The sequence below is a fragment of the Alternaria arbusti genome (assembly GCF_024043155.1).
Source record: "Alternaria arbusti strain BMP 1465 chromosome Unknown scaffold_1, whole genome shotgun sequence".
In the NCBI taxonomy this organism is placed as follows: Eukaryota; Fungi; Ascomycota; class Dothideomycetes; order Pleosporales; family Pleosporaceae; genus Alternaria; species Alternaria arbusti.
Window position 1 is genome coordinate 3140895 of NW_026249941.1, and position 24745 is coordinate 3165639.

Genomic DNA, 24745 nt, shown 5'->3' on the forward strand with positions numbered 1-24745 from the left:
CTGACTGCTTTGCCATATCTGAGATTTTGGGAGATTGATTCCTTCATAATGAAGGATGCTTCTTCTGATCTGACTTTCCCAGTGCGTCAAGTAAGCTGCCAGAGGCGCAGCAAGAGCAAGAGAATAAAAGCCTGCTCTGGTAACAAAGTACGCAGATTTCGTCGGCAAAGTCAGCAAAGGGCGTCTGATGATCATCCGGCCCAGAAGCAGAGTCGCTGCCGCTGCTGGCGCTAATAAGACCAATGCAGTGGCAGTATTTGCAACATGAGGTTCTTCTGTCTTGGGAATAGCAGGATGTAGACCTTTTCATTAGTGAGAACCTATTTGGTGTGCAAAATTCGATGAAGTCGTCAACTCACCTGCACCCTGAGGCGGGAAAAGACGAACCATTGTCAAGGTTCATCTACGGTCATAGACCTTAAAATGAGGTTTTCGCTGATTTCAGACAAGGTTCCAGCCAGTCTCTAGGACGAGCTGAAGCGAGGGAGCTGGAAGATCATTTTGACGCGTGGAGTTGAGGAGCGATTGGAGATGCGGCGTGGTTGTACAAGTTAACATCCGCATGAGGCTAGATCCCGCGGACATGGCCGCTTACTCATCATCGAATCTTCGCATTCGCTCAACACCAACGAGCTCGTCGCCAGCAGGAAGATAGCCATCCACAGCCATGCCACCACGGCTAAGAGCAGTCCGAGCCGCCTCATCTCTCCTGTTCATATGCTCGAGAGCACCTGCAGCGACATCGGTCGCCCCCCTCCTCGTGCCCGCCCAGCAGAGATGCGCATCCATTCTTTCCTCGCTCTCCGACAACGCAGGCGCCTACAATAAAAAGATCCGACGAGGTCGCGGTCCCGCCTCGGGAAAGGGAAAGACTGGTGGCCGCGGTCAGAAGGGTCAGCATGCACACGGCAAAGTCCCCGCGGGCTTCGAGGGAGGTCAGACACCACAATGGATCACCAACCCCGAGCGAGGGCGGGGGAAGTACAACCCGTTCAAGGTCGAGATGTCACCCATAAACCTGGACCGGATACAGAGCTGGATTGACCAGGGGAGGTTGGACCCGAAGAAGCCCATCACCATGAAGGAGTTGGCCAAGTCGAGGTGTCTGCACGGTGTCAAGAGGCATGGCGTTAAGCTGCTCGCGAGGGTATGAGAAGACCAATCAATGGTGGCTACGCGAATGCTAATTGTGGCCGTAGAATCCAGAGCAATTGACCACACCCATCCACATCGTCGTCTCACGCGCCTCTGCCGACGCTATCGCACGCATTGAAGCCCTCGGCGGCAGCGTGACCACACGCTTCTACTCTCCCACATCCATCAAGCGCGTCCTCCGCGGCGACTCACACCCCACAATCTCTATCCAAGCCTCGCCAGACCTCGTCTCTCTCACTGCTCGCTCCGCAGCCGCCAAGATCCCTTCTCCCATTATCACCGCGCTCCAGACGGCCGCCGAAGAAAAAAAGAAGGAGGCTATGGTTGCTGTCATGAAGCAGATCGGGTCGAAATACAAATACAGGCTGCCTGATGCGACGGCAAGAAAGGACATCGAGTACTACCGCGATCCAGCGCATAGAGGATACTTGAACTACACGATGAAGGATGGCGAGAGCCCGTCTTTGTTCTTCAAGCCGCCAGGCGAGGCAAAGGACAGGAAGAAGCAGAGCGTGAGGAGAGACGCGGCCAAGGCCAGTGCGGACAACAAGCTGTTCTAGAGAGGGGCGTTGGAGCATGTATCATACTGTGTATAACGATCAGTTGGTCCCGCAAATATACCACTACAATACGTGGGCCCACAGTGCTCAGCCATGAATTGACTCATATCCGTCATGAACATAACATCAAGGATGATCTGGACGCCTACCTTGCTGACCAACACGTTGTTTCCCCGCCACATGTGTGTAATTGAGGGGCTGAGCCATCGTGAGAAAGAGGTCGTCATCCGGTGGGAAACCTAAGGCCGTGGCTGTGCAACTCGGCATCAGCTCTTGCGCAGCAACGCCGAATGCAGAGCTAGATAGTCAAACGTTAACACGGACAACAAAGACGTCAGTATCTATGCGCAGATCCAGACCAAGCCCAAGAATCGTGGTGGTGTGTTTGTTAGTGAAGCAAACGTCGCGATCGGTGCCAATGCGATACCCGTTTCAAACATCTACTACTATCGCAGCCATATGAAACATGTCGCACTGTTTTCATGGCACGACTGAGCATCGACTTATTTTGCGACGTGGCTCGAGCATGCTATTTGTGCTGAGACATGGGGGGTTCTTGTTAGATCTGAGAAGATGGTCATGTGGTGGAGACGGTTGTTAGTGCATGAGGTGACGTGAGTAATAGTTGGGAAGTCGCTGATGCATCATCATGTGTGGAAAGTGGTGTGAATGGTTTGGATATATGGGACTATATGTCTGACTAAAGTGGTGCAGCTGTGTTCACGGAAAGATGGATGAGTGAAGCTGACTAGTATTTAGCACAGTGTACATGGATTTGTAGCACGTCCGGATTTTGCTACCTTCCTTCTTGGGCTGTGTTTCCTTCTTCAATATAAGAGTGTTCTATCATTTCGTTACCTGTATCTTTCAAGACGTGGTCCCGAACCAATGAGAAGCATGCGTGAAGATGCTCTGAATCTTACTGCATTAGCATACCAACATCGAATGTATCAGACATGCTTCCAAGATGCACTTTGTTATTACGACACGACCGAATCGACGAGCTTCCTGGCCCAGGCGACGGTCGTTTTCACAGAGCGGAGCCCAATCTCGAACCCATCGGCGACGACAATGCCTGTTATGTTGGAACCCGGGAATCCTGACCAGGTAGCATGCGTGCCGTGATATCTCTGTTTTCGCACCAGGGAGTTGTCGTCCAATGAAGCCATGATTAATAGATGGATGCCGGCAGGGATATAAGCTGTGTGGAGTCCGAACCTGTCAGGCAGTGCAGTCGGGGAAGGTGATCCCTTTGAAAGCATGCCACAACACTAGTAGCTGCAGTGAGAGACGAACGATGGAAGGTGATGATGCACATGAAAAGCCTTCGTTTCGGTGGTCAATCCCCGCGACGTGTCCGTAATCAGCATAGAATCCAGTTGGTCGGCACTCCGCTTGTGCGAGCCGGTGAGACTGTCTGCACGTCTTACGGATCCTTTGGGTTAACGGCTGCGTGCGGCGTTCTTGCCTGCCCCATTTCCCTTTGTCCCTGCACAAGGCTGAGTAGTCACTTTGGGATGCGCAGCGAGAACTCGACAGGTCGATCCGGAGAGCGCGCACTTCTGTGATTGCACATAGTGGCGCAAGCCAAGATGTCCTAATCCGCTCGGTGACATGCACGTGGTGCAGAGCATGTCTCGCGTTGAGGTGAGGAAGCGATGCGTCGCTCTTTCAGAGACAGCTGGACCGTATGTGTTGAGCGATGTACTGCAGCACCTAGACGGGCAAGCGCGGCCTGGGATCCGTTCCGGCAGGTAACGTCCTGTACGCAGAGTTCGTCTGCATTGTCTGAGGGGGTTAGCTGCAATCGGCCCCTCGAACGGCAATCCAGAGTTGCTTCTGAGCACGGAAGGAGGTGTGGAGTGTGTTAGCCGGTTGCCTTTGTTGGTTGTTGCATGATGGTGGCACGATGACTCGCCGCGTGCGTCGAAAGCACCGCCAGATGTCCAAGCTGGAACATCGTTGTGCGAATCGAGCGCTAGGCAGCCGACGAATTGCGAGTCGTTTGCCCTTGAAGGAGTTTCGCCCGGCAATAAAGTAAAGAAGAGCCTGAGCTTGGCGAGCTAGCTTGCCGTATTGTATTTGGAAAAGATAGCGAGGATTTTCCGACCTCGGAAGCATTGTCTTTGGCGCAAATAGATGGAGCCTCCTGCATGATACTTTGGTAGCATGGGGTGTAATAATAAGGTGCAACTTGGTCACACAAAGTTGGTTGGCTGACTTGCGCGTGAGTGGCTTCGCTAATGTGTTGATGAAGCTTGTGGCGTAACGCATACGGGACTTGTTGTCCTTCATGACAGTGTCAGCCGCGGGATAGATGATGATACGGGTCAGCTGTGCATCGGGCAGACTAGTATGGCCTCGTGGATCGGTACCAACGCCCTTGTACATATTCACATTCAATCTCCGGTGGGAAGTAGCAAGTATCGGTACCCCTTGGGTAGAGCCTATCTTCCCGCATTACGTCCTGGCCGGTCAGCATGCTGTAACACTGTCAGACGAGCGGTATTGCAGCCCGAGTGCAAAGTGGTTGCGTCACAATATACCTTGGTAAATGTCGAGAGAATCACGTCTAAGCACAGCAAGGGATCCATCATCCGGGGAGGAGGCCTTGAGGTTGGGTCGCTGGTTGATTACGGCGTGCTCGCTCTAGAGCGTGGGGTTGCGCAGTGCTCATTCGTTGGGAACCGTCTGACCTACTTCTTTCAGCACAAGAGAGCGGGGAACTGGATATGGATCTGAGGACGCCGCAAGCCGTGTCGAAAGGCTAAACTCGACCCACTGGACTCGTGTGGCAAAGAGGTACAAGATCCTGAGTCGGCATAAGACTTGTTGCAGTGTGTGCGTCTATCGCGTTCTGCTTTTGCAGCTGGCCCGCTAAGGCCGGTCGCAGACCGGAATTAATGAGCCGTAGCCAAGCTGCATCCATCGCACTTCGTGATCGCGACCGTTCGGGCACAGGGTCGTGAGAGCATGGTAAAAAAAAAAGTCTGCCATATCGCGCGCCAGCCAAGGACTTGCGTGCTCAAGCTGGCGCCAACCATATATGCTGGTCTCGGCTGAGTGGTTTTCGCAGATGTCTTGTGGCCAGGTTGCTGCGCATGATGAAATGCACTAGAGGCACATCCATGGAGCTGCACTGCTCGGCAGGGTCAGTTGTTGAAAGGCAAACGATGGAGTCAATCGACGATAGATGATGCATGGTGTAATGTACGCGTGATGGAAGCGCGGTACGTCTCAGCGCGCCATGGCCAAGCTAATAGATGTGCCGTGAATGGTATAGGCTGGGCAGGACGGTAACGAGTCGTTGGGGCTCGTATAATCGTGTAATGGTGAGGAAAGCGGTGCCGAGTATCGTCCGTCCTCTCCGTACTACGCCCCCCAGCCTTCCGTGGAAGGAGCTATTGCCCTTTCTGCGCCAAAATAGTCACCATTCATCTCCACACGACGGTCAGGACGCTCGGTCAGACGGGATCGCTGTCGAACGTGGATTCTGGACATACTGGCACTGCAGGCGATGATGCACAGCGGCGAAGTTAGTTTCGATAGAGCCATGACTATTGCAGCGCCGTGGAGGACCTTGGGCGGTCGTATCACGCGCATCAGCGAATCGCCAGCCGAGTCGTCCAGGCATCCCGAGCCTCCCGTTGGCATGGAGCAACGAAGGGGCGTGTTTGAGATGTCGCCCCTCACACCGACATCGTACCGATGCTATAGGAGTAGTTTGACGGGCGGTGGAGGGCTAATCAGCATGTGGATTGCATCCATGCCGGGTGGTTGCAAGCAATCGCCATCCATGTGTTAATAGAGGTGATTACGTGGGCATCTTTTTTTGCAGAAAGTGACGACGGACCGAGCACGACCCACACCCCTGCTCATGTACTGTACGTATGACGGCGCTCGCTTTGCTAAGCTCCACCGTTCCAACAACAACCTCATTGCATTGCGAAGCAGGATCACCGGCGGCACAGACTCTGCTCAGTGCTATCGATAGATTACGGGCTGCGTATCCCTTGCTGCTCTGGCCATGTGTAATTCCGTCACGGTTTCACGGTTAGCGCTGCTGGCCAAGCAAGCGACTCGATAAGCAATCATGCTTCACGACGCCGGTGCTAGCTGGACGGGTCAGCAAAGGCAACCTTGGAACTGGACGCGGATTGCAAGATTTGCAAGACTTGCAACACAGGCGTCCGGGACAGGTGGATGCACCCAGCAAGCCGCAGGCCCCCGCAACAGCTATGGCCGGCCTGATGGACGCGCAAGGTGATGGAATGCAGCAACTGAGGCGCGCGCAATACCCGAAATCGTGTTTCGTCAGGGGCGTTGCAAAGGCGGTTCTGCAGTGCAGATTGCCTCAACTTGGAGTGCACGCAACACGTCGCCGGCCGGTCTCAATAACAACACTGTGTCTAGCGTCGGGGTGCCTCATACTTGCCATTCGCCGGAAGCATCGGAACCGAGGGCTGCAGCGGTCGGGCTCCACATGATTGGAAGTCATTCAGCAAAATCATCTGCAAAAAAAAGAGGATTGCTGATCAGCAGCGCTCGCGCAAACTTCAGCATGGGAAGCTTCGCGTTGGACAGGGTTCGGGCTCGGATATAGAGCATGCTTAGGGAAAGGTAAGACGGCGATTTGGCTAACTAGGGCGGGCTGGCTGGGCGACTGGTTCGTGTCGCTTGCAGTCTGGCAGCACAGCGGCGCCGTCCAGTCTGCCACATCCAGTCTCGCCATTTGCTATGCGTGCGCTTGCAGCAGATGCTTTTTAGATGCCTGAGGGCGGCAAGCGGGCAGCAGGTGGTCAAACACGGCATGGGCGGGACGCTGCACGCGTATAGTGCCCTTCCAGACCGCCCAGGCTGGGGGTCGTCACTGGCGATTACCGGTCGTCTCATGGATCGTGATGGAGGTCTGCCGCTTACGGCAATTCCTGCTGCTGCTGGCAGCGTTTGGAGGTGCCGTCTGCGGCCACCATTCGTGGTGGGTGCTCCGCCTTGGCCGGTGCAGCTGGCCGCGATGCGCAAGGGATCTCACCATCTCTGATCAGTCGTCGTGTCTGAGACGGCAGCGCTCCGTGGAGGCAGCAGGCCTACCATGTAGGCTGCAGCGAGTTGATGAGGCCCACCAGCGCTATCGTTTCTTCGTTTGTGGCCGGATGGTGTCCCACTGTCGCAGTGCGCACTGGGCAAGGTCGTGTGTGGTGGGGGGAATCATGGCTGAAGCCCCTCTGGACGCGCACCATGCATCGCCTGAGGGGCTGCCGCCCAATCAGCGCACGCGGGAGTGCTGAGGCTGTATCGCGCGGCGCAGCTGGTGCTGGGGTGGTTTGGCGCAGGGATGGATTATTCACGACGCTCGTGCTGGACTTGTTGTAGTAGCAGTAATTAGCCCGCGCGGCTTGGCTGCTAGTCGCGTCGGTCGCTCCTGCCCTCGCGGCGAACCCCCGGTCGCGGTTGCTTTGTGCTGGCGGCCGTGCGCCCCTAGCTCCTTCCAGGCGCGGTTGATGTCAGAGCGCGGCTTCTCCTTCTGGGTCCTGGATCAGCCTCTTGGGGCGTTCCTCCTACCCTGCTCGCTCCTGCCTGGAACCTTCCGAGCCTTCACGACTCCGTGTGTGTGAATTACCTATGTTTTATTCAAATCCAACGGCCCCAAGCCATGTCTGCCATGCCAGCGTGCGGGCCCCCGACAATCCGCCTCCCTACAGTCACAATCACTCACCACCATTACCCACACCCAACACCAAGCCGCTCCCGGTATAGCACCACACGGCCAGGACGCTCACCGGGCCTGACGTCTCTTTATTGTGTCCCTCTGCACTCTCCTTTGCCAAACCCTCTCCTCCTACAAGTCTAGTTGCAAGCGTCGTTGCCGTGTCCCGGATATAGCCTGGCTTTGATTGGCCTAGCTCCTGCTCCCCGTCCACAGGCCAACCTCTCCGTCGTCGACATCCTCCTGCCAAACCAAGGTTGAGTGAAGAGGATAGCGTGCAAACAATAGTTGCTGGACATGACCGCCTGCTCACATTGACCTCGCCGCCTTTCACCACCTCACCTCACCTCACCGTCTCCATCCTCTTGCCGTCCACATGCTCGAGCTACAGCTCCCTCGCCCAATGCCTCACGCCCTGCCGCGGGAGCCTCCCTTCAACCTGTATGCCACGGCACCTCGCAGCTCCTCCAAGCTCGACGCCACGATGCACCTTCCCTACCCCAGTCTCTCTCACAGCTATGAGCAAGCCCCCCGAGCTCCCCTCACACCTCCAGAACTTCCCGGCTCAGCAGTGAGGGTGGTCTCACTACCGCCGAACCAAGGTGCAGGGCATCAGTACGGCTACCAACTGCCTGCAATCGGCAACTCCAGATCAGCAGCAGCTCCCAGAAGTCCCAGCCCGCCAAGGCAACAACCGCAGGCACAAGAGATGGCTCAGACACCGAGGAAGAAGTACACCATATCACCAAACCTCAAGATTCCACCGACCATCAGCACGCCACAAGAGGGTCTTCCTCAATTAGCAGCAGAGGTAATTCCAGGCCCCATCATCTCACCGGGATCCACTAACGATCCATCCAGGTGACATGCCTCTTCTGGTTCGAGAGCTCGGCCACGCTCAAGCAAGTACTTGATACCGCCTCGCCACGCCAGCCCATGCAGCCGCTCGTTCCCGACGCACATCCTACAACTGGTTTCAGGAAGTGGGTAGCAACCATCTTGACGACCACACAGGTTGCCCAAAATGTCATTCTCTTGGCACTGCTTTTCATCTACAGGCTCAAGCAGACCAACCCCACAGTCAAGGGAAAACCTGGCAGCGAATACCGTCTACTGACTGTAGCTCTCATGCTCGGCAACAAGTTCCTCGACGACAACACGTACACGAACAAGACATGGGCCGAGGTCTCGGGTATTTCGGTTCAGGAGGTGCACATCATGGAGGTCGAATTCCTCAGCAACATGCGATACAGTCTATTCACATCAAAGGAGAAGTGGAACGAGTGGCACGGTATTCTGGGCAAGTTCGGAACCTTCTTCGATCGAGCATCCAAGATTCCGGCCTCCGGTGCTGTAAGCCCAGTCGGTCCTCAGAACATGCTAGGCCTCCCGCAGAACTTTGTTCCTTCACCACCAACCCAGCAGCAGACGTCACCACCGACTACGATGATGTACTCCCCGAGCCACATGGCATTCTCCAATACCCCGCTTTTGCAACCACAGGCCACGTCGGCCACGGTATCCCCGATCGGCGCCCTTCCGGAACTCGGACCCATTCAACGCAAACGCAGCGCTGATTACAGTATCGAGCCCCCAATGAAGCGACAGGCCCATGGATTTGCACCTGGCCCCTACAGCAATGCGCCTCCGATTCCGACCCTGCAGACGCCCGTCAATAGGTCATTCGAGCCACCACCATCCGTGAATCGCTTACCCCCTCTGCCAAGTCTTTCGATACCTCCACCTCAGCAGATGCCGCCGACCCAAATGAAGAACTGGTCAGACCTTCCGCTACCAGTTCCCGGTGGCCGCTCCATGGCCATGGTGTACCCCCCGCCCGTCCAATGGCAGCAACCGACTAGCACACCAACATCGTCGGCCCCACCGCCTTACGCCCACAACTACACCCCCTCTACCGATCAGTCTCGTCAAATTAGTCCTTACCCACAGTCTGCAGGTTCCTCTCCAGTAGGCGCCTTCCCGGCAACGGGCTCGAGACAATTATCGCCATCCCATTTCCTTAATCAGCGCCAGTCTCCCTATCGACCGGTTCGTACCGTGCAGACACTACTTGTGCCTCCACCCCAGACGTCCATTCACAACCCTGCGAGGAACATCAGATACGACCAAATGCAGTATCAGCCTCTGGGTCAACCGATGACTGACCGTCGTTCTGGCCTCCTACCATACATGGACCGGAGTGCATGGCCTGAGACCAACCAGTTCAACCAACTTCCTGTTCCCCAACAACCTGTGTTCAGGTGAACGGCCACTCATTACCTTCGTGTAACAACTTTACGAATTTTCTGGGCTTACATGGATTGCCCATCCTTTAGTCCAGAGGACATGATATTTGCTGCGTTCGAGCGTGCATTGCATTGGGTGGTTCTTTCGGTGAGCATCTCATTGATCAATAGATTTGATCAGCACTTTCTTTACATTACCACTGCATCAACAGGCGTTATTGTATATGTAGTCTTTTGCCTGATCGACACTTTATGTGTTCGTGTTCCAGGGCTTGATATGATGGCGTTCCGAGAGCCCGACTTGCGTAGGCCCGAGTCCAAGGATTATTGTGTGCTAAGCACCAATGCATTAGAATAGCAAACCCTCAAATGGTGTATAATCCAAAATAAAGTACAACTACCTCACTCTTACATCATACATTTCTCCCAGTGTAATTCAGCGACATGACATTGTTAATCCTCTTCTGTTGTGGTTCACATGACGGCTGCTGGCAACTGTGGGGACACTTATCATTCCTGCAAGGCTTTAGATCCACGTAAAACCGTTGTATTTGACTGGGTTATGCTTTGAATGGGTATAGGTTCATGAGTTGGATATGAGATAGTCCGAGTGGACGTTCATATGCTATCCAGGTATACAACCTGGTAAATATTATCATGCTCAAGCTAGGTGCATGAAGTCCGGGTATATATATACCCTTCCCTGGATATCTAGGTCTATTTGTTAAGAGAATCGAAGACGAAGTACAAGTCTATGGCATAGAACCGATAAATTCATTCCTAAAAGCTGCGTAGGTTGACGATCATTTGCTGGGTGGGGGATCTCAGTGGGAGGGAGATGTGTGTGTAGCATATTAGGAAGGCAAAGCACAACGTCTATTTGCGCATAAATTCATAACAACGCAACCAACGGACTTGAGAGAGAGTAATCAAGAAATCGTGTTTATGAGGAGGGCGCAAAGTGTTTGTAGTTGTTTGTAGACTTTTTCACATGTCGGTTGTTGCCTACAAAGTGATTTTGGGAAACTTGGCACGGTACGAAGTGCGTCGTACAGCCTTACGCGCGCCAAGCCGCTTGCAAGAGCCGCGGCAGCGCGTTCGCGGTTCACTCTAGGTTTGCACATTTCCTCTATACTCCATCCCACCTCTGCAAACCGTAACTATGCCGCCACCGAAATCCAAAAAACTCACCGCGCAACCAGTGCGAACGCGCCAATTCGCCGGCAAACCCACAGCTGCACCTGAACCCGAAGAACGCTCAAGCTCAGAATCAGAGTCGGAGGAGGAACAGCCAAAGCCAAAACCTTTTGCGAAACCAAAGCCCGCACCCATCGCATCGTCGTTTCCCAAGTCGGCGCTCAAAGCAAAACTTGCATCGCGGCAGAAATCCGAGGCGGAGCGCAAGGCGCTAGAAGACGAGTTCGAAACAGAAAGCGAGGAAGAGGAGGGCGGCGAAGATGGCAGCGGGAGTGAAAGCGGCAGCGGCAGTGAAGAAGAGTCTTCTGAGGAGGAGTCAAGTAGCGAAGAAGAGGCACCGAAGAAACTACTGCGCCCAGTGTTTCTGAAGAAGAACGAGCGGAACAAAGTCGCACCTGTCAAATCAGCAGAGGAGATAGCGGCAGAAGAGGAAGCGCGGCGGCAGGAGCAAAACAGAGCGCTTGTACAAGAGCAGGTCGAGCAGCGCATAGCCGAGAAGGCGGCGGGCAAGAAAGACTGGGATGACGACGTGGAAGACGCCGACATCAACGCCATCGACGACACAGACGGTGTAGACCCCGACGCCGAATATGCCGCCTGGAAGCTGCGCGAGCTCAAGCGCATTAAGCGCGAACGTCTCGCGATCGAAGAAGCCGAAGCAGAGCGCGCAGAGATCGAGCGCCGCCGCAACTTATCCGCCGCCGAACGCGAAGCCGAAGACCGCGCCTTCATCGAGAAACAACAAGAAGAAAAGGGCGACCGGGGGCAAATGCAGTACATGCAGAAGTACTTCCACAAGGGCGCCTTCTTCACAGACGAGCTCAAGGAACTGGGTGTGGACAGAAGGAACCTCATGAACGCGCGCTTCGAAGATGAGACGAATCGCGAGATTCTTCCCGAGTACATGCAGATCAGAGACATGACAAAACTGGGCAAGAAGGGTCGGACACGCTACAGGGACATGAAGACCGAAGATACCGGCAAATGGGGTGACTTCGGTGATGACCGGCCGCGGAGAGACAAGGGCGATTTCAGTGTCGACGAGAGATTCAGACCTGATGCTTATGGTGGAAGAGATCGGGATAGAGAGGGCCCTTCTGGCGCAAACGCGAAGCCACTTGGCGAGAGGAAGAGGTTCGGCGACGATCACGACCGGGATAGTAAGCGCCCGAAGATGGAAGAGCGGGCTTAAAGCGTGTGATTATTATCATTTTGGCGTTGACAGCATTGGGCGGCGTACTAGCAACTACGGAACATGAATACCATACCCACCGACTTCAGTTGTCGGCTCATTACTCTTCACGAACCCTCTCGTACGTTCCCCGTCCCTGGGCATCTCCGTCTGCCATCGCGCGCGCATCTTCTCTCCCCTTTTCCACATCCAACCGCCACAGTAACGGTGCCGGCAACACCACCAGGACCGCCAGGAAGATGAACGCCGGGCGTATCGTGGCCGCCTGGTCAACGATGAACCCGACAAGAGCTGGGCCGAATGCACTGCTACCTTTATCTGTAACAGCATACAGCGCGAAGAACGCTGCTTCACTGCCCTCAGGTATCAAAGGCGCGTAGACGGACCGCGCATAAGAAGATATACCACCCATGACTATCCCATGAATGACTGCAATGGGGTAGATCTCCCATGCTTTCTGCAGACCGATGAACCCCAAGCTCTTGAACATGGGTATGTATCCGAGTAAGCCATAGAGAGGGATGATCTCCATGCCCGCTACACAACACAGTAGTACGGTCTTTGGCTGTAGTGCAAAGCGCCGTTGCACATGCGGCCATGCAAACGCGCCTACGATACCAGATCCGATAGATGTGATGGACAGTAGCGCGATGGCAATGGTACCCATGTGCAACTCGGTGCGTGCGAAGAGGACCGCCGTTCCAGAGATGGTCGCCACTGCATCCGACAGCAGGAACCACGATATCAGGAAAAGTAGCGTCTGGCGTAGCTTTATGGCTCTCCGAAGTGTGCCGTAGAAGCTGCGCAAGGAGAAGGATGTGTAGAACAAAAACGTTCTTATCCTTGACGATGACTTTCCTCCGGCAAAGCTCTGCGTAGTCTGTGTGGGTAGTGGTGGACCTGGTCTTGGACGTAGCCATAATAGTGTTGGGATGGAGAATATAGCCCACCATAGACCGACCATTAGCAGAATCATGCGGATCGAGAGACTGGGCGACGTTTTCGACAGAGCCGTTTTGTTGAAGAGCACTATGATTAGGATGCTCAAGATCTGGACGAAGACGGCGGACATGTAACCATATCCCACGCCTTTACTAGAGATCTGCGCGCTTCTTTCTAGATCCCGCTTCAATCGATCAGGGTCAAAACGAGCATGGGTAGAAGATGGTCCATTGGTCGGGTTCAAGGACTCCAGCTCGACATCCGAGGCGGAGTCGGAAGATGACGATTTCCCAAGCGTATTGTTATCTGGATGATTGGCGACGAGCAGTGGTAAGAATGCGTTTAGCAAGACGAATGAACAGCCTAGACTCGAAACTCCGACGATGACTAGAATAGGAGCGAGGTAGTATAATGATGGTGAGATGAAGATGAAAAGACAGCTGGCTAGTGAGCCCATGTATGATGTGAACATGAGCATCTTCTTGCGATATGGGCCTTGAGATGTTGTTAGTCCTGGTCAAACGTATGAGATACTAAACAATGCTACACTTACCATGATCGGCGAAGGAACTGAAACATATCAAGACCACTGCTTGAAGTAATACTGCCGTAGAGAACGTGTACATGGCGAAACTACTCGTCGACATGTCCCTCCCCAGGTACCTCACCATACATTGCTCAGAGTCTCCGACTTTCTTGTCTGCATCGTCGCGTATCCGGAGTTTTCCGGATGCGGTATGGTCGACACACGGTTTCGAGTGATCGGAGAAGAAGACGCCATTTTCTCGTGCGAGTTGCTCGAGGATTACTGGGAGGAATGCGCCTTGAATTCGTAAGTAAGACGCGAAAATCGATACATGTGTATGGTGGTGGTTGCGTGGGCAGGGTGGAAGAGAAGGCTATGACGTACCGACTGCGACTACAGCGAAGACTTCGGCTGCGATTGGGTACGCATACCAAGCCTTCAATTCGCGATCGGTAGTAGGGCTCGTGTCTTCGCCTTCGTATTTGATGCGCGGGCTGGATACGAGCGTGTCGTCATCGTCGAGATCGTCATTAAAAGACATGTTTGTTTGTTGTTAGGGTTTTCGAGAGTCACATTGGATAGAGCGCTGACTGTTTGACGATTCCGATGGGTGCCGGGCTCTTGCCGAGTGGGTCGCGGGTGGTGGGGCGGCTTCCAAGAACGAGGCTTATCATGCCAGGAGCCTCATTCTTCTTCTTCTACGCTGGGAAGCTGCGTTTCGACAAGGACTTCTTTATTCTTTTGAAACACCCTACAAAAACGATAAAGCATGTTCCGTTCAGTGTCAGGATAGGCCCATCTAGCTGGACGCCGTGTTTCAATGACGCGTTGCATCATTGACTTTCTATTAGCGTCATGGAACCGGCTGCAAGCTTCACGCACAGAGCCTCTGGTTCCCAGAAGTATGCCGGTTGAGATGCATGTCTGACTGCTCAGTGGTCTTCTTACAAACATTAAATCTGATGCTTGACTATGGCAGTTACTTTGCGAAGCCGTCGAACGACTTCTGACACTCCACGAGCGAAGCGAAAGATCAATGCCGCACCTAAAACACGCAAGCCTTCAGCAAGGACGCCCACCCGGGTAGATACCGAAGACCACCCAGTCGTCATCGCAACACCCTCAGGTTTTCCTTTTGAGCTCCAGCCTGCAAAGTATGGCCTCATTCAAGAGCGTGTTTGCGACAGCTTGTATGCATTGGTAGTCCAAGCAATCCTATGGAACCAGACTCGGGGCCAAATGGCACGTCCAGTGCTTTTCAGTTTACTCGTAGCCTATCCAACGCCAAATGAGCTCTCCACCGCATCTCTCGAAGATCTGACAACAATGTTGCAGCCCATAGGCCTCCACCGGATTCGAGCGGCCCGCCTTATAGCACTGGCTGAAGCCTGGCTTTCCGCTCCTCCAAGTAAAGAGAGAAGGTACAGGAGGTTACATTATCCTGACCGTGGATGTGGTGCAGATGTCAAGCCAGGAGAAGTGTTGGGGCCTGACGATGAAAGAGAAGGTTGGGAGATCGCGCACCTGCCGGGTATGGGCGCGTATGCGCTTGACAGCTATCGCATCTTCTATCGCGATCGATTGAGAGGCATTGAAGTTAAGGATGATGTTGAGCCCGAATGGAAAAGAGTCATGCCGACGGACAAAGAGTTATACCATTTTCTGAAGTGGAGGCGGGAAGAACAGCGTTGATGACTAAAGCGCGCGAACAATACACAGTCTCTCCATTCGTACGGCCTGAAAGTCCGCTACCAGACGTTTTTGAGCGTACAGGAATGTTCGTATCTACCGGAAAAGCAATGCTGGCTCGCATAGTAAATTGTCGAGACGCTGTGATGTGCTTCGTCCTGGCGCGCGCGTTGACAAGTCGAACCATTTCGGAGTCCGAACAACAAATCACCACCATCGCTACCCCGCCAAAACGCTTTTGTAGGAATCTGGAAACTTGAGCGAGCCGGATCGAATTAGACATGCAAGCGTCACCTCTCTGACCACCAAAATATTACTGGCGCGTTAGTTGCTTTTCATGGTTGCTACAATGTAAGCTGTGCGACAGTAAGGAGCCAGTTAGGAAGCTGTAAGCGACGCACGGGAAAACGTTGAATGCAAGGCGTACGCCCCAACTTTGGCCAAATCGGCTGCGGGTAAATGACGATTTTGCAAGATCTCTCATCCAGACGACAACGGCCGTAAGCATCGTTAACATACCTCGGCGTCGGCGCAGCAATGCTACCACGCGGCACAGAATGCGTTCACCTCGAGTCGCTTCACGCACCAAAATAGAGAATCGGGAAGGGAATATGGTGGAGTGAATGGCATAAGAGGGGCGGATGTATCGTCACTTCTGCGTTTGGTTATCCCGTGCTAGTTCGCGCCTGACCTTTGTCCCCCTTCCACGTCGAGGAACGTAAACAGAAAGCTCGCCTAGTTCACCGTCCACGCGACTACTTCCTCCACAACAGCTTCGTCGCAAACTACCAAGACACACCAAAATGAACGTCGAGAAACCCTCCAGTACGCCAATGGCTCTGGAACCACTCAACATCACCGAAGATGAAGAAAAGCGGGCTCAGTCGACTATTGGACCCGAGACCACCCCCAGTCCTAATACAGCGCCTGGAATTGCAACATGGAAGTTGGTCTGCTTGTATATTAGGTAAAGGTACCGCAAAATCTCAGCATGTTCATCTAGCTAATGCGCACTGCCTAGTATCTGCATTGGCCTATTCCTCTCGTTTCTGGACACATCCATTATTGCAACTGCCATATACACAATCGGGGTCGACTTCCAGTCCTTATCCAAGGTGAATTGGATTGCCTTGTCCTACACACTTGCCTACATTGGCTGCACCGCCATCTTCGCAAGCCTCTCCGATGTAGTCGGTCGCCGCAACGCCTACCTCGCCGCCTATGTCATCTTTCTCGCTTTTTCAGTCGGCTGTGGCTTCGCTCAATCCCTCGAACAGCTTATCGCTATGCGTGCGCTACAGGGAGTCGGTGGCTCGGGCTTGTATTCAGTGGGCTTCGTCATACTGGGTGAGATCAGCCCGCCGCGCGTGATTGGTATGCTGGGCGCTATGGCAGGAGCCATTATTGCGATGTCGGGAATCTTGGGGCCAGTGCTGGGCGGTGTCATCACCAGCTACACATCCTGGCGGTGGATTTTCTGGATCAATGCCCCGATCGGAATCATTCCTTTGATCCTTTTCGTACTGGTTTGGTCCAACGACGCCCTTATTCACGGCGTTAGTCGTCGCAGATTCAAACAGGTCGACTTCCTAGGCTGCCTTCTCTTGGTCGCTGCTTCCGTGCCCTTTGTCATTGCGTTCCAGCAAGCCGGCATCCACGTCCTCATGAACAGCTCCATTTGGTCGTCTGCCCTCTTCGTTGCTCCGCTCATCGTTGGTGTGCTCTGCTTTGCCGCACTCTTCACTTGGGAGTGGTTTATTGCAAGACGTTGGCCTGACGCGATTGCTGCACTCTTCCCAATGCGACTAGCCAAGAACAGAGTCTACATGTCTGCACTCGCTACGACGCTGTTGATAGGCTTCCCCTACTTCGTCATCATATACTCGCTGCCAACACGGTTCCAGGTCGTCAACGGGAAGAGTGCTATTGGATCGGGCGTTGCTTTGCTGCCTATGCTTGGTTCCTCTGCCATTGGATCGACTCTCGCTGGTGCGGCGTCGAGTAAGAAGAATAACACGTTTGCGGTCAACGTCATTGGTGCTGCCCTCATGCTTATTGGAACCGCAACCTTGTCTACACTCGATAATACTTTCGCCCCGCAAGCTCGAGCCTATGGTCTACAGGTTTTTGTCGGATTGGGCTTCGGATTGACAGTCAGCAATTCGACTCTACTAGCTGGCATTGAATCGGAGCCACGCGACACCGCAGTCGCACAAGGCCTAATGGCGCAAGTGCGTGTGCTAGGGGGTAGCGTTGGTATTGCTGCGTCAACAGCTATCCTGGGCATCAAAGAGCGTCAAGAGCTTCTCGACTCGCTGATTGTAGAGGGCGCGCAGTTGGAGTCACTTGCTGAGTCTATGCGGACCCTTCCTCCCAACAAAGTTTTCGCTATTCGCCAGACATACTCAGATGCTTTCAACGAGACTCTTGTGGCTTGCGCAGTTATCAGCGGTGTGGCCCTCCTGGCGACGCTCGCAGCGTGGCGGAAACATCCCACTGCTATGAGAAATAGAACATAGCATTTGGTCGGATGATGGGTAGTCTGCGCGCCCATGCGCACGATGCAAGGAACTCGTCTAAATAGAGAGATCTGAAAGACAGGAGTCTGATATTTCTTGTTCACGCGAACTGGCATGACTTTGGGAAGGACTGCATCAGTCACAGCAGGAAGGGCTCTGTCCCTGCCGGACCAACCAGGGCTCTGTCTGTGGGGCCAGCTACTCAATTAGGAAATCTTTGCAAAAACCGTGGACTGCGGTGGAGAGGGCACTGTGGGTCGCTGCTCCCGTGGAACAGGACTTGATTGGCCCGACAGGGCTAGATACCCGATGGGGAAAGTTTTACAAAAGCTGTTGATCGCGGCGGGGAGGGCTCTGTGGGTCTGCTGTCCCTGTGGGCGGGAAGCTGATTGGCCAGGTAGGGCTAGCTACCTGATTGGGAAGGTTCTGCAGCATCTGTAGATCGCGGCAGTCTTGGCAGATAGGGCCAGGATCGGCCCTGTGCAGCCTATCAGAGTCCTCCAGGCAGGGCCGTCTACACGTCCCAGCCTCCTCTCTTCTCTCACGGCATCAAGCTTTGAGCAACCGGTGCAGCACCACCATGATAGTAAAACAATATGTGTATTTTGCAATCTACATCAATCTCCGATACTATTGTGCCATACAGGAAAGGACTGAAGTTCTGAACTAACGAGAACGCTCCAATCTTTACGTACTCACATGTCTACATCTAGGGCTCCACATCCATCATAGGAACCTGATCCTCATTCTTCGCCTCCGCCAACCCCTCTCTCTTCCTGGGCGGTTCCTCCGGCACCGGGTTTTGATCCTGCGGCGGCTGCGGCATCTGCGGCACCATAGGCTGCAAGTTCGGTGGCGTAGGCTTGAGTCCGTTGGCGAAGATCTCATTCGCAATCTCCATCCCCAGAGGCACACCACCAATGGGGTAGTCGCCCTCGATGCCCTGCCTCGTGCCTCTAGTCTTGTACCTGATGTCCTCTGGGTTCTTGAACAGAGCCGCGCCCGCCTCATCGACGGCGTACATGTCTTTCTTCGTGGTAGGCACCAAGATGTCCTTTGCGGCCGCAGCGTCGAAGCGCCAGTGCACACCGAGGAAGATGCGCGAGATGGCGTTTTCAAACATCATCTCCCAGCACGAAGAGAACTGGCGGGGGACACGGGTGCGCACGGTACCGGGTTGATCGGTGATCTCGCGTTCGAGCATGTAGGGTTGGCGGAGATCACGGCTGATGCCGTTGAGTTCGTCGGATACAAAGTCGATGGCGATGTTGTCCGGCGCGTCGTCCTGCCAGCTTCCGATGCGGCCGTTGTAGTACCTGCGTACCATCTGGAAGGCGGCACCGCCGAAGGTGGCGTGTCCAGAGGGGTAGGCGGGGAAAGGCGGCTTGAAGGGAAGGGCATCTGAGTTTGTAGCTGGGGCGCCGAGTGTAAGCCAGAATGGGTCGCCGCGGTCTACACGTGTAGGGTCACGAAGGATGTCGTCGCGGACACCAGAGAGTGGGCGCCAGAACTCAAATTCCCACTTCTCCTTCCAGGAGAAGACGCCTGCATCGGCCAAGGCTACGTTGACCAGCGCGAGGAGACGAGCAAAGTCAGCGTTGTTGGCTTCGCTGGTCAGGGACTTGGGATCCTTCTTGTATCGAACTGCGATCTTGCGGATGATCTGGTTGTACAGTCTGGGTGGGGTGCCGATCAACTTTGAGCCGTCATAGGCCCACGTCATTCCCTGGACGGTCTGGTGAGGAGTGCGCTTGGTGGAGTTGAGGGCAGGTGCTCCGCCCATGGTGTAGACTTCACGAAGAGCATCATCGTATTCCGCCTGCTCGTCAGACATGGAGCGGATGGCTGGTGGGTCAGCAAGGATGTGCTCGCTCTGAGTGGCGAAGCGCTTGGCTCTCGTGCCATAGAAGGGGCCGTGGTACTGGCGTCTAGGGACCTTTGGACCATTGGGGTCGTTGGCATCCTGGGGGACGAGATCAACGGGGTGGGTGGGCTCATCGTCGAACTTGTAAGGGCCGACTGTGGGGTGGTAGCCTTGTTGGCTGGCACCTTCAGGGTGGAAAAGCAGCTCAAAGAACTTCATGGCTACTGCCTTACCGAAGGTGAAACTGGGGGAAGCCGGGTCGACGGGCTCGGGCGCGTTGGTTATCGACTGCTGGATGATGTACTCGAGCTGATCGTAGGTGCTGTTGGCAATGGAAGCGGGAACAGGAGTCACAGCAGGCCTCATGTACAGCATGGATAGCATCGTGAAAGCTGCTCCTGCTACCGCCTGCTGAGCATTGTCTGCGCCAGCTGGATCGGGCAGGCGGTACTTCTCGTCTTCGGCGTCGAGTGACAGGAAAGTCTTGAAGTCGGAAGAAGGCTTGATGACGAAGTAGGTGTCGTGTACAGCCAGCTGGAGCATGCCTAGAGCTCTGGCGGAGATTGGGGGTCCAGTTTGGGGGCCATCGAAGGTGTGTGTAACGCGGTTGAGATCCAAGCCGACATGGTTCCAGTAGAGGATGTAGTTCTGGTTGTCTGCCTCGTCTTCAACCTGCTGTGGAAGCTTAACGGGAATGAAGGTCGCCATAACGAATATGTTGGTGTATGAGGATATGGAAATTGGGGAAGTTGTAGTTATGATGAATGTGACATGAGCCCTTAACTTTATACCCAACGACCCCAGGCCCCCTCATCGCCCGCGAGATCTGTCCATACCTGGGTTATTTTCTTCTTCTCCCAAAATAACCCAGCTGACCATCAGGTGAACACCCTCCACGATAGGAACCTGGCCACATTCAGGCAGACGAGAAGGCAGACTCTGAGCCACGCCGTTACAAACCGATGCGAAGGACCATTGTCGTGGAGTAGAGATACTGCCAAGAGTCAATGAAGTTCTCGCGCCATGCAGCCACTGGCGGGAGGATTACGCTTGGCGCGAACTACTTGTGACGAGTAAAGTTGCTTACCGACGCGCTGCGGAGAGGCTGAATTTGGCTGCTGTGAGCGGTTGGTGGTCAGATCTGACGTACTTTTCAGCTGACAAGGGGGTCCGTGATCCAGCCTCTCAATTCTCTCAGCCAATGCATTCATGTTACGAAGCTTAAAATCGCCATAGGTATTGCTAAGCAGTATATATCCCAGAGTGTATGCTGTGACTCTGGTGCCTGTTGACGTACCATTGGGCTATGACATGTGCGAGGGAAGCCTCCGGTGGCAGTGTTTTGGACCCGAACTCGATACGAATGCTGTCCAACAGCAATACTGTTCATATGGGAACCTGGCTGACGGAATCTAATCAACTCCAACCCCGGGGACTGCCTGTGATGGTTAGTCGCAGCTGGGTTGACTGCTGGCGGTAGGGCTGAGGGAAGGTCGCTTGGTACAGTCAAAAACCTTGGATGGATTAACGTGATCAGCCCAGCACAAAACATTGTGACCCGACGCCCCATGGCTGAAGGCAATGTACCAACAGAGAATGTCGCAATGCACCTGACAATATCTAGCACTCATGTCGCGAATCCAGGGGCGGTGTATCTGACCTCTGAACCCATGAACCCGGCACAACACGAACGCTTACCTCAGCTTGGTACACACGTGAGTGGGTGCGCGCAACTCCTGGGGAACTTTCGCGCACGGCAGAAGGATCGTATCAGAGGAGGCGTTCGCATAGACGCATCTCGGTCCGCCACAGATCTTGATCTGGCCAAACAAAGGACAGAATTCCCACCTCACCAGATCTCCTGATGTTGAGATACGATAGAGGGAAACAGCAGTTTTTTCTGAGAGCGATAGGTGTGTGTGCAAAGAGATGACTAGGAAAGTTACTGCAATAGGCACATGTGGTCGATAGAACAAGTGAAGTTAATTCTCATCCTACCTACTAATTCGCAGCGGACAACGGGAATGCCAAGCTTCCATGCTCAGGATATATTGCGCATCCCATAGCCATCAGGCGATGGAAGGTGCTTCTTATTTGGCCTCCTTCAATAATGCCTCCATGGTAGCGTCCTTCTGACTGACGCTGCCACTTCGTTCCGCAGGCTTGAGCTTGCCAGAGGCTGGGCCCTCGCTATTTTGAGCAGCGTTCTTTAGCCGCTCGGTATCTTCAGGGTTTGTGTCCTGCTTCTTGACGTCCTTCTCCTCATCGTCGCTGTCGCCAAGGCTAAAGGGGTCGTGGTCATCGGGCTCTGGGTTTGGTGCGACTGAGGTGAGAGGCTGCCATTTCTTGCCGCTCGATTTACCCTGGCTGCCCTGGTTGTTCGGCGATGGGTTGCGGTACAGCGCATCGACCTCGTCAACGGGTCCGCTCTGGGGCGGAGATACGGGCGTGGGCTTGAAGAGGTCGGGGTTGGCGTGCGGGCGACTTGACGACCGCGGGCCAGGGCCTGTAAGTTGTTAGCAGCTATTGCACGTGCGTGGTGCTTCCAGCCTACCCTCGTTGTCTCTCAACTCGAGCTTTGCGAAGTCGTCGCCAATGACTCGGTTGTCAGCATCGTAGCGGTTGTGGTCTGCCGACCGTCGCTGCTCCGCTGACTTGCGAATGCCATGCATCTGGTCTGACTGCGATGGACCAAAGTTCTGCCTCTGCTGTGGCGGTGGTTGCCTTCCCGTGTACTGGACGTTGCCGTATCTGTCGTACTCTTCCATCTCGCCGCTGTCGAGCTTCTTGGTGAAGTTGCTGATCCACTTTGTGACGGTTTGCTTTGTTTCCTCGAAGCCCTGCTCGATATTCTTGCGGATCTCGGGGAGGTCGTCTGGCTCAATATTAGTAGCTGCACAGGTGTTGACGTCGCGTGATCGTACCATCGAAGAAGCTGTGCTCCCGCTCGGGCTCACCAGGCCGTTGTCGCTGCCCCTGGCCACGCGATGCGTAACCACCCTGGCCCTCTGGACCGCCTTGACTTTGGTAGTGCTGAGCCAGTTGTCGCGCATATATCTCGTCCTGCTCGAGCTGGCTACGGGGCTGCGGGCGCGGCGGTTGGGGCGGAGGAGCCTCCTCGGCCTTGAAGTTGGGATCCGACATGCCTGCGCTGGTTAGCTATGCCCCTCACAACCATGAACCAAATAGGCAGCCACGTACTCAGCAGCGCGTTGAACGCAGGCTCGACCTTGCCTCCACTGGCCACCAGGACCGCCTTGACGACATTGGGGTCGACGTCGGGGAAAGCCTCAATCAGCGTGTTCTGCGCCTGCACCTGGGGGTCGACTGGTCGCGGGGGCTTCTGGGGTGGGATCTCGGTGGCCTCCTCGTTGAAGCGTACGCCAGGCTTGGGCGACTTGGAGGCTGGTGAGGGTGAAGTAGCGTTGTCTTGGGTCGAAGCTGCCGGTGCATCGTTGTCATCGTCGAAGTCGAGCTCACGCGCCGTAGTTGGGCTCTCTGGAGGCTGCAGCTATTAGTGGGGGCTTCCTTCCTCATCCGTCTCTTTTTCGCTTACCTTTTCCGTGCTAGTTTTCTCAGACATATTGGCTATTGTTCTGTGTATAAGGAGAGTAGTGTGCGACTTGTTGGTGACTGTAGAAGGCAGTCGCGGTTGTTGAAGCTCTGGGCTCGTGAATGCCGCGCAGTGGCTCGTGGCTTGGAATGTTCCACTGCCACTGATGACGTTTCGCGCCAAGTGGGGCACCATCAACTCGACCAAGCTATCCCTACAGACCTCCAGCTTTCACTCTCATCCCAAGCGTGCGTCGCGAATACCTCTTTGAAGTCACCACTCCGATTCCTTCTCAGTCATGTTCGAGCTTCAATTGTTGCATCTTCCATCCAGCTGTATACTCAAAGACTCGATAGGCCACCCGTCGTAGCTGACATTGGATATCATGTCAACAAGAATTTCTACACTGGTATGCGCAATGACAGTCGCTGCTCTCGATTAGCTCAGAATACAATTACAATACCTGCAATCCATACATCTAACCGGCTATCGCTGCCGGTTTTCCATTGCTGCGCCACTGATCAGGCATCCAGCCACCCTCGCCCAATGCCGTGTCTCGGCACCATGGCTACCTCCTTTGTCTTTCGAAGTCTCTTGAGCTACTACTGTCTTTCATGTCACATTCATATCCTGCTTCAATATGTCAGCCAATGCAAAAGTGACACCATATTATCATGAGTATGTGCCCATGGAGCCGCCCTCACCAACAACTACTGACCATGCGCAGGCTGCACCAAAGCCGCGTATACGCGCCTGCCACGCGAAATACGCGACATGATCTTATCTAGAATTCTCACGCAAGACTATCGAGAAACAATCTACGTCCAGCAGTTCCGCGATGAATTCAAGGAATTCAAGGAATTCCACGGCCGCTTTTATGGGGACAACAGATTAGACTGGGAAGAGAACAGCTCACCTAAGCGTTGGGCGCCGCCCTGGATTTCGCTCTTTTACCCACCTTTCGCAGCGGAAATGATCGACATACTCTACGAAAAGTACCCGCACTTTAAGATCAGTACGCCGACCAAGCTCCCAGAATTTCTCAGCGCGGACATGTTCGGAGCGGGACGTACCCCACGCGATGCGAAGCTTCCTAATTTAAATATCAAGGGATCATTGGATAAAGGGAGCTCCGACTCTGTCAGCGTCAAAACACTCGCATCTGATTTGAAAGCCCTTTCGGACTGCACCTGGGCCCCAAACTTCCGACTCGATATCACCTTCCGCACTGAGCTAGGTATTTCCATCTTAAAAGCCAGAGCCATACCTCGTGTGGCACGGAAAATACACAAGATCTGTCAAATAGTGCATCCGTGGATTGTTGAAGCCGAGAAACGGGGTGCAAAAGTGTACTTTACTATAGCCACCAGGCGTCCGGGACAAGTCCACAGCTCGGTTCGGCCGGGATACACGAGGTATGGATGCTTAGATGGAGAACGCGACATGTTCCATACTAGGAGGGAATGGGTGAAAGAGCTGAAAGGAACTCTAGGTCCAGAGTGCCGATGGTTCCGGCGGGAACGGCCTGGACATACACAAAGAAGAGACATCTTCGAGAAGTCGAGGCCGAAGGCTTATGCTGTTACCTGCTTTAT

At 54.3% G+C, this 24745-nt stretch overlaps 7 protein-coding genes across 7 annotated transcripts; 4 read left to right on the top strand and 3 right to left on the bottom strand.

Annotated features, from left to right (window-relative positions):
* Positions 1-667: 667 nt before the first annotated feature.
* J4E86_001148 (uncharacterized protein) lies at positions 668-1715 on the top strand (the record flags this gene model as incomplete). Its single annotated transcript, XM_051441718.1, has 2 exons — positions 668-1147; positions 1200-1715. The coding sequence occupies 2 exons, from the start codon at positions 668-670 to the stop codon at positions 1713-1715; spliced, it is 996 nt and encodes a 331-aa protein (XP_051307889.1).
* Positions 1716-7906: 6191 nt separating this feature from the next.
* On the top strand, positions 7907-9687 carry J4E86_001149 (uncharacterized protein; the record flags this gene model as incomplete). Its single annotated transcript, XM_051441719.1, has 2 exons — positions 7907-8233; positions 8284-9687. The coding sequence occupies 2 exons, from the start codon at positions 7907-7909 to the stop codon at positions 9685-9687; spliced, it is 1731 nt and encodes a 576-aa protein (XP_051307890.1).
* A 1143-nt stretch (positions 9688-10830) lies between these two features.
* On the top strand, positions 10831-12057 carry J4E86_001150 (uncharacterized protein; the record flags this gene model as incomplete). The annotated part of the gene is made up of 1 exon (XM_051441720.1): positions 10831-12057. One exon carries the CDS (start codon positions 10831-10833, stop codon positions 12055-12057), a length of 1227 nt encoding a protein of 408 aa, XP_051307891.1.
* Positions 12058-12157: 100 nt separating this feature from the next.
* J4E86_001151 (uncharacterized protein) lies at positions 12158-14066 on the bottom strand (the record flags this gene model as incomplete). Its single annotated transcript, XM_051441721.1, has 3 exons — positions 12158-13494; positions 13553-13822; positions 13910-14066. The coding sequence occupies 3 exons, from the start codon at positions 14064-14066 to the stop codon at positions 12158-12160; spliced, it is 1764 nt and encodes a 587-aa protein (XP_051307892.1).
* A 1951-nt stretch (positions 14067-16017) lies between these two features.
* Positions 16018-17733, top strand: J4E86_001152 (uncharacterized protein; the record flags this gene model as incomplete). The annotated part of the gene is made up of 2 exons (XM_051441722.1): positions 16018-16181; positions 16236-17733. The coding sequence occupies 2 exons, from the start codon at positions 16018-16020 to the stop codon at positions 17731-17733; spliced, it is 1662 nt and encodes a 553-aa protein (XP_051307893.1).
* A 709-nt stretch (positions 17734-18442) lies between these two features.
* J4E86_001153 (uncharacterized protein) lies at positions 18443-20305 on the bottom strand (the record flags this gene model as incomplete). Its single annotated transcript, XM_051441723.1, has 1 exon — positions 18443-20305. The coding sequence occupies one exon, from the start codon at positions 20303-20305 to the stop codon at positions 18443-18445; it is 1863 nt and encodes a 620-aa protein (XP_051307894.1).
* A 1382-nt stretch (positions 20306-21687) lies between these two features.
* J4E86_001154 (uncharacterized protein) lies at positions 21688-23180 on the bottom strand (the record flags this gene model as incomplete). The annotated part of the gene is made up of 5 exons (XM_051441724.1): positions 21688-22103; positions 22152-22472; positions 22522-22743; positions 22799-23102; positions 23154-23180. 5 exons carry the CDS (start codon positions 23178-23180, stop codon positions 21688-21690), a joined length of 1290 nt encoding a protein of 429 aa, XP_051307895.1.
* Positions 23181-24745: the final 1565 nt, after the last annotated feature.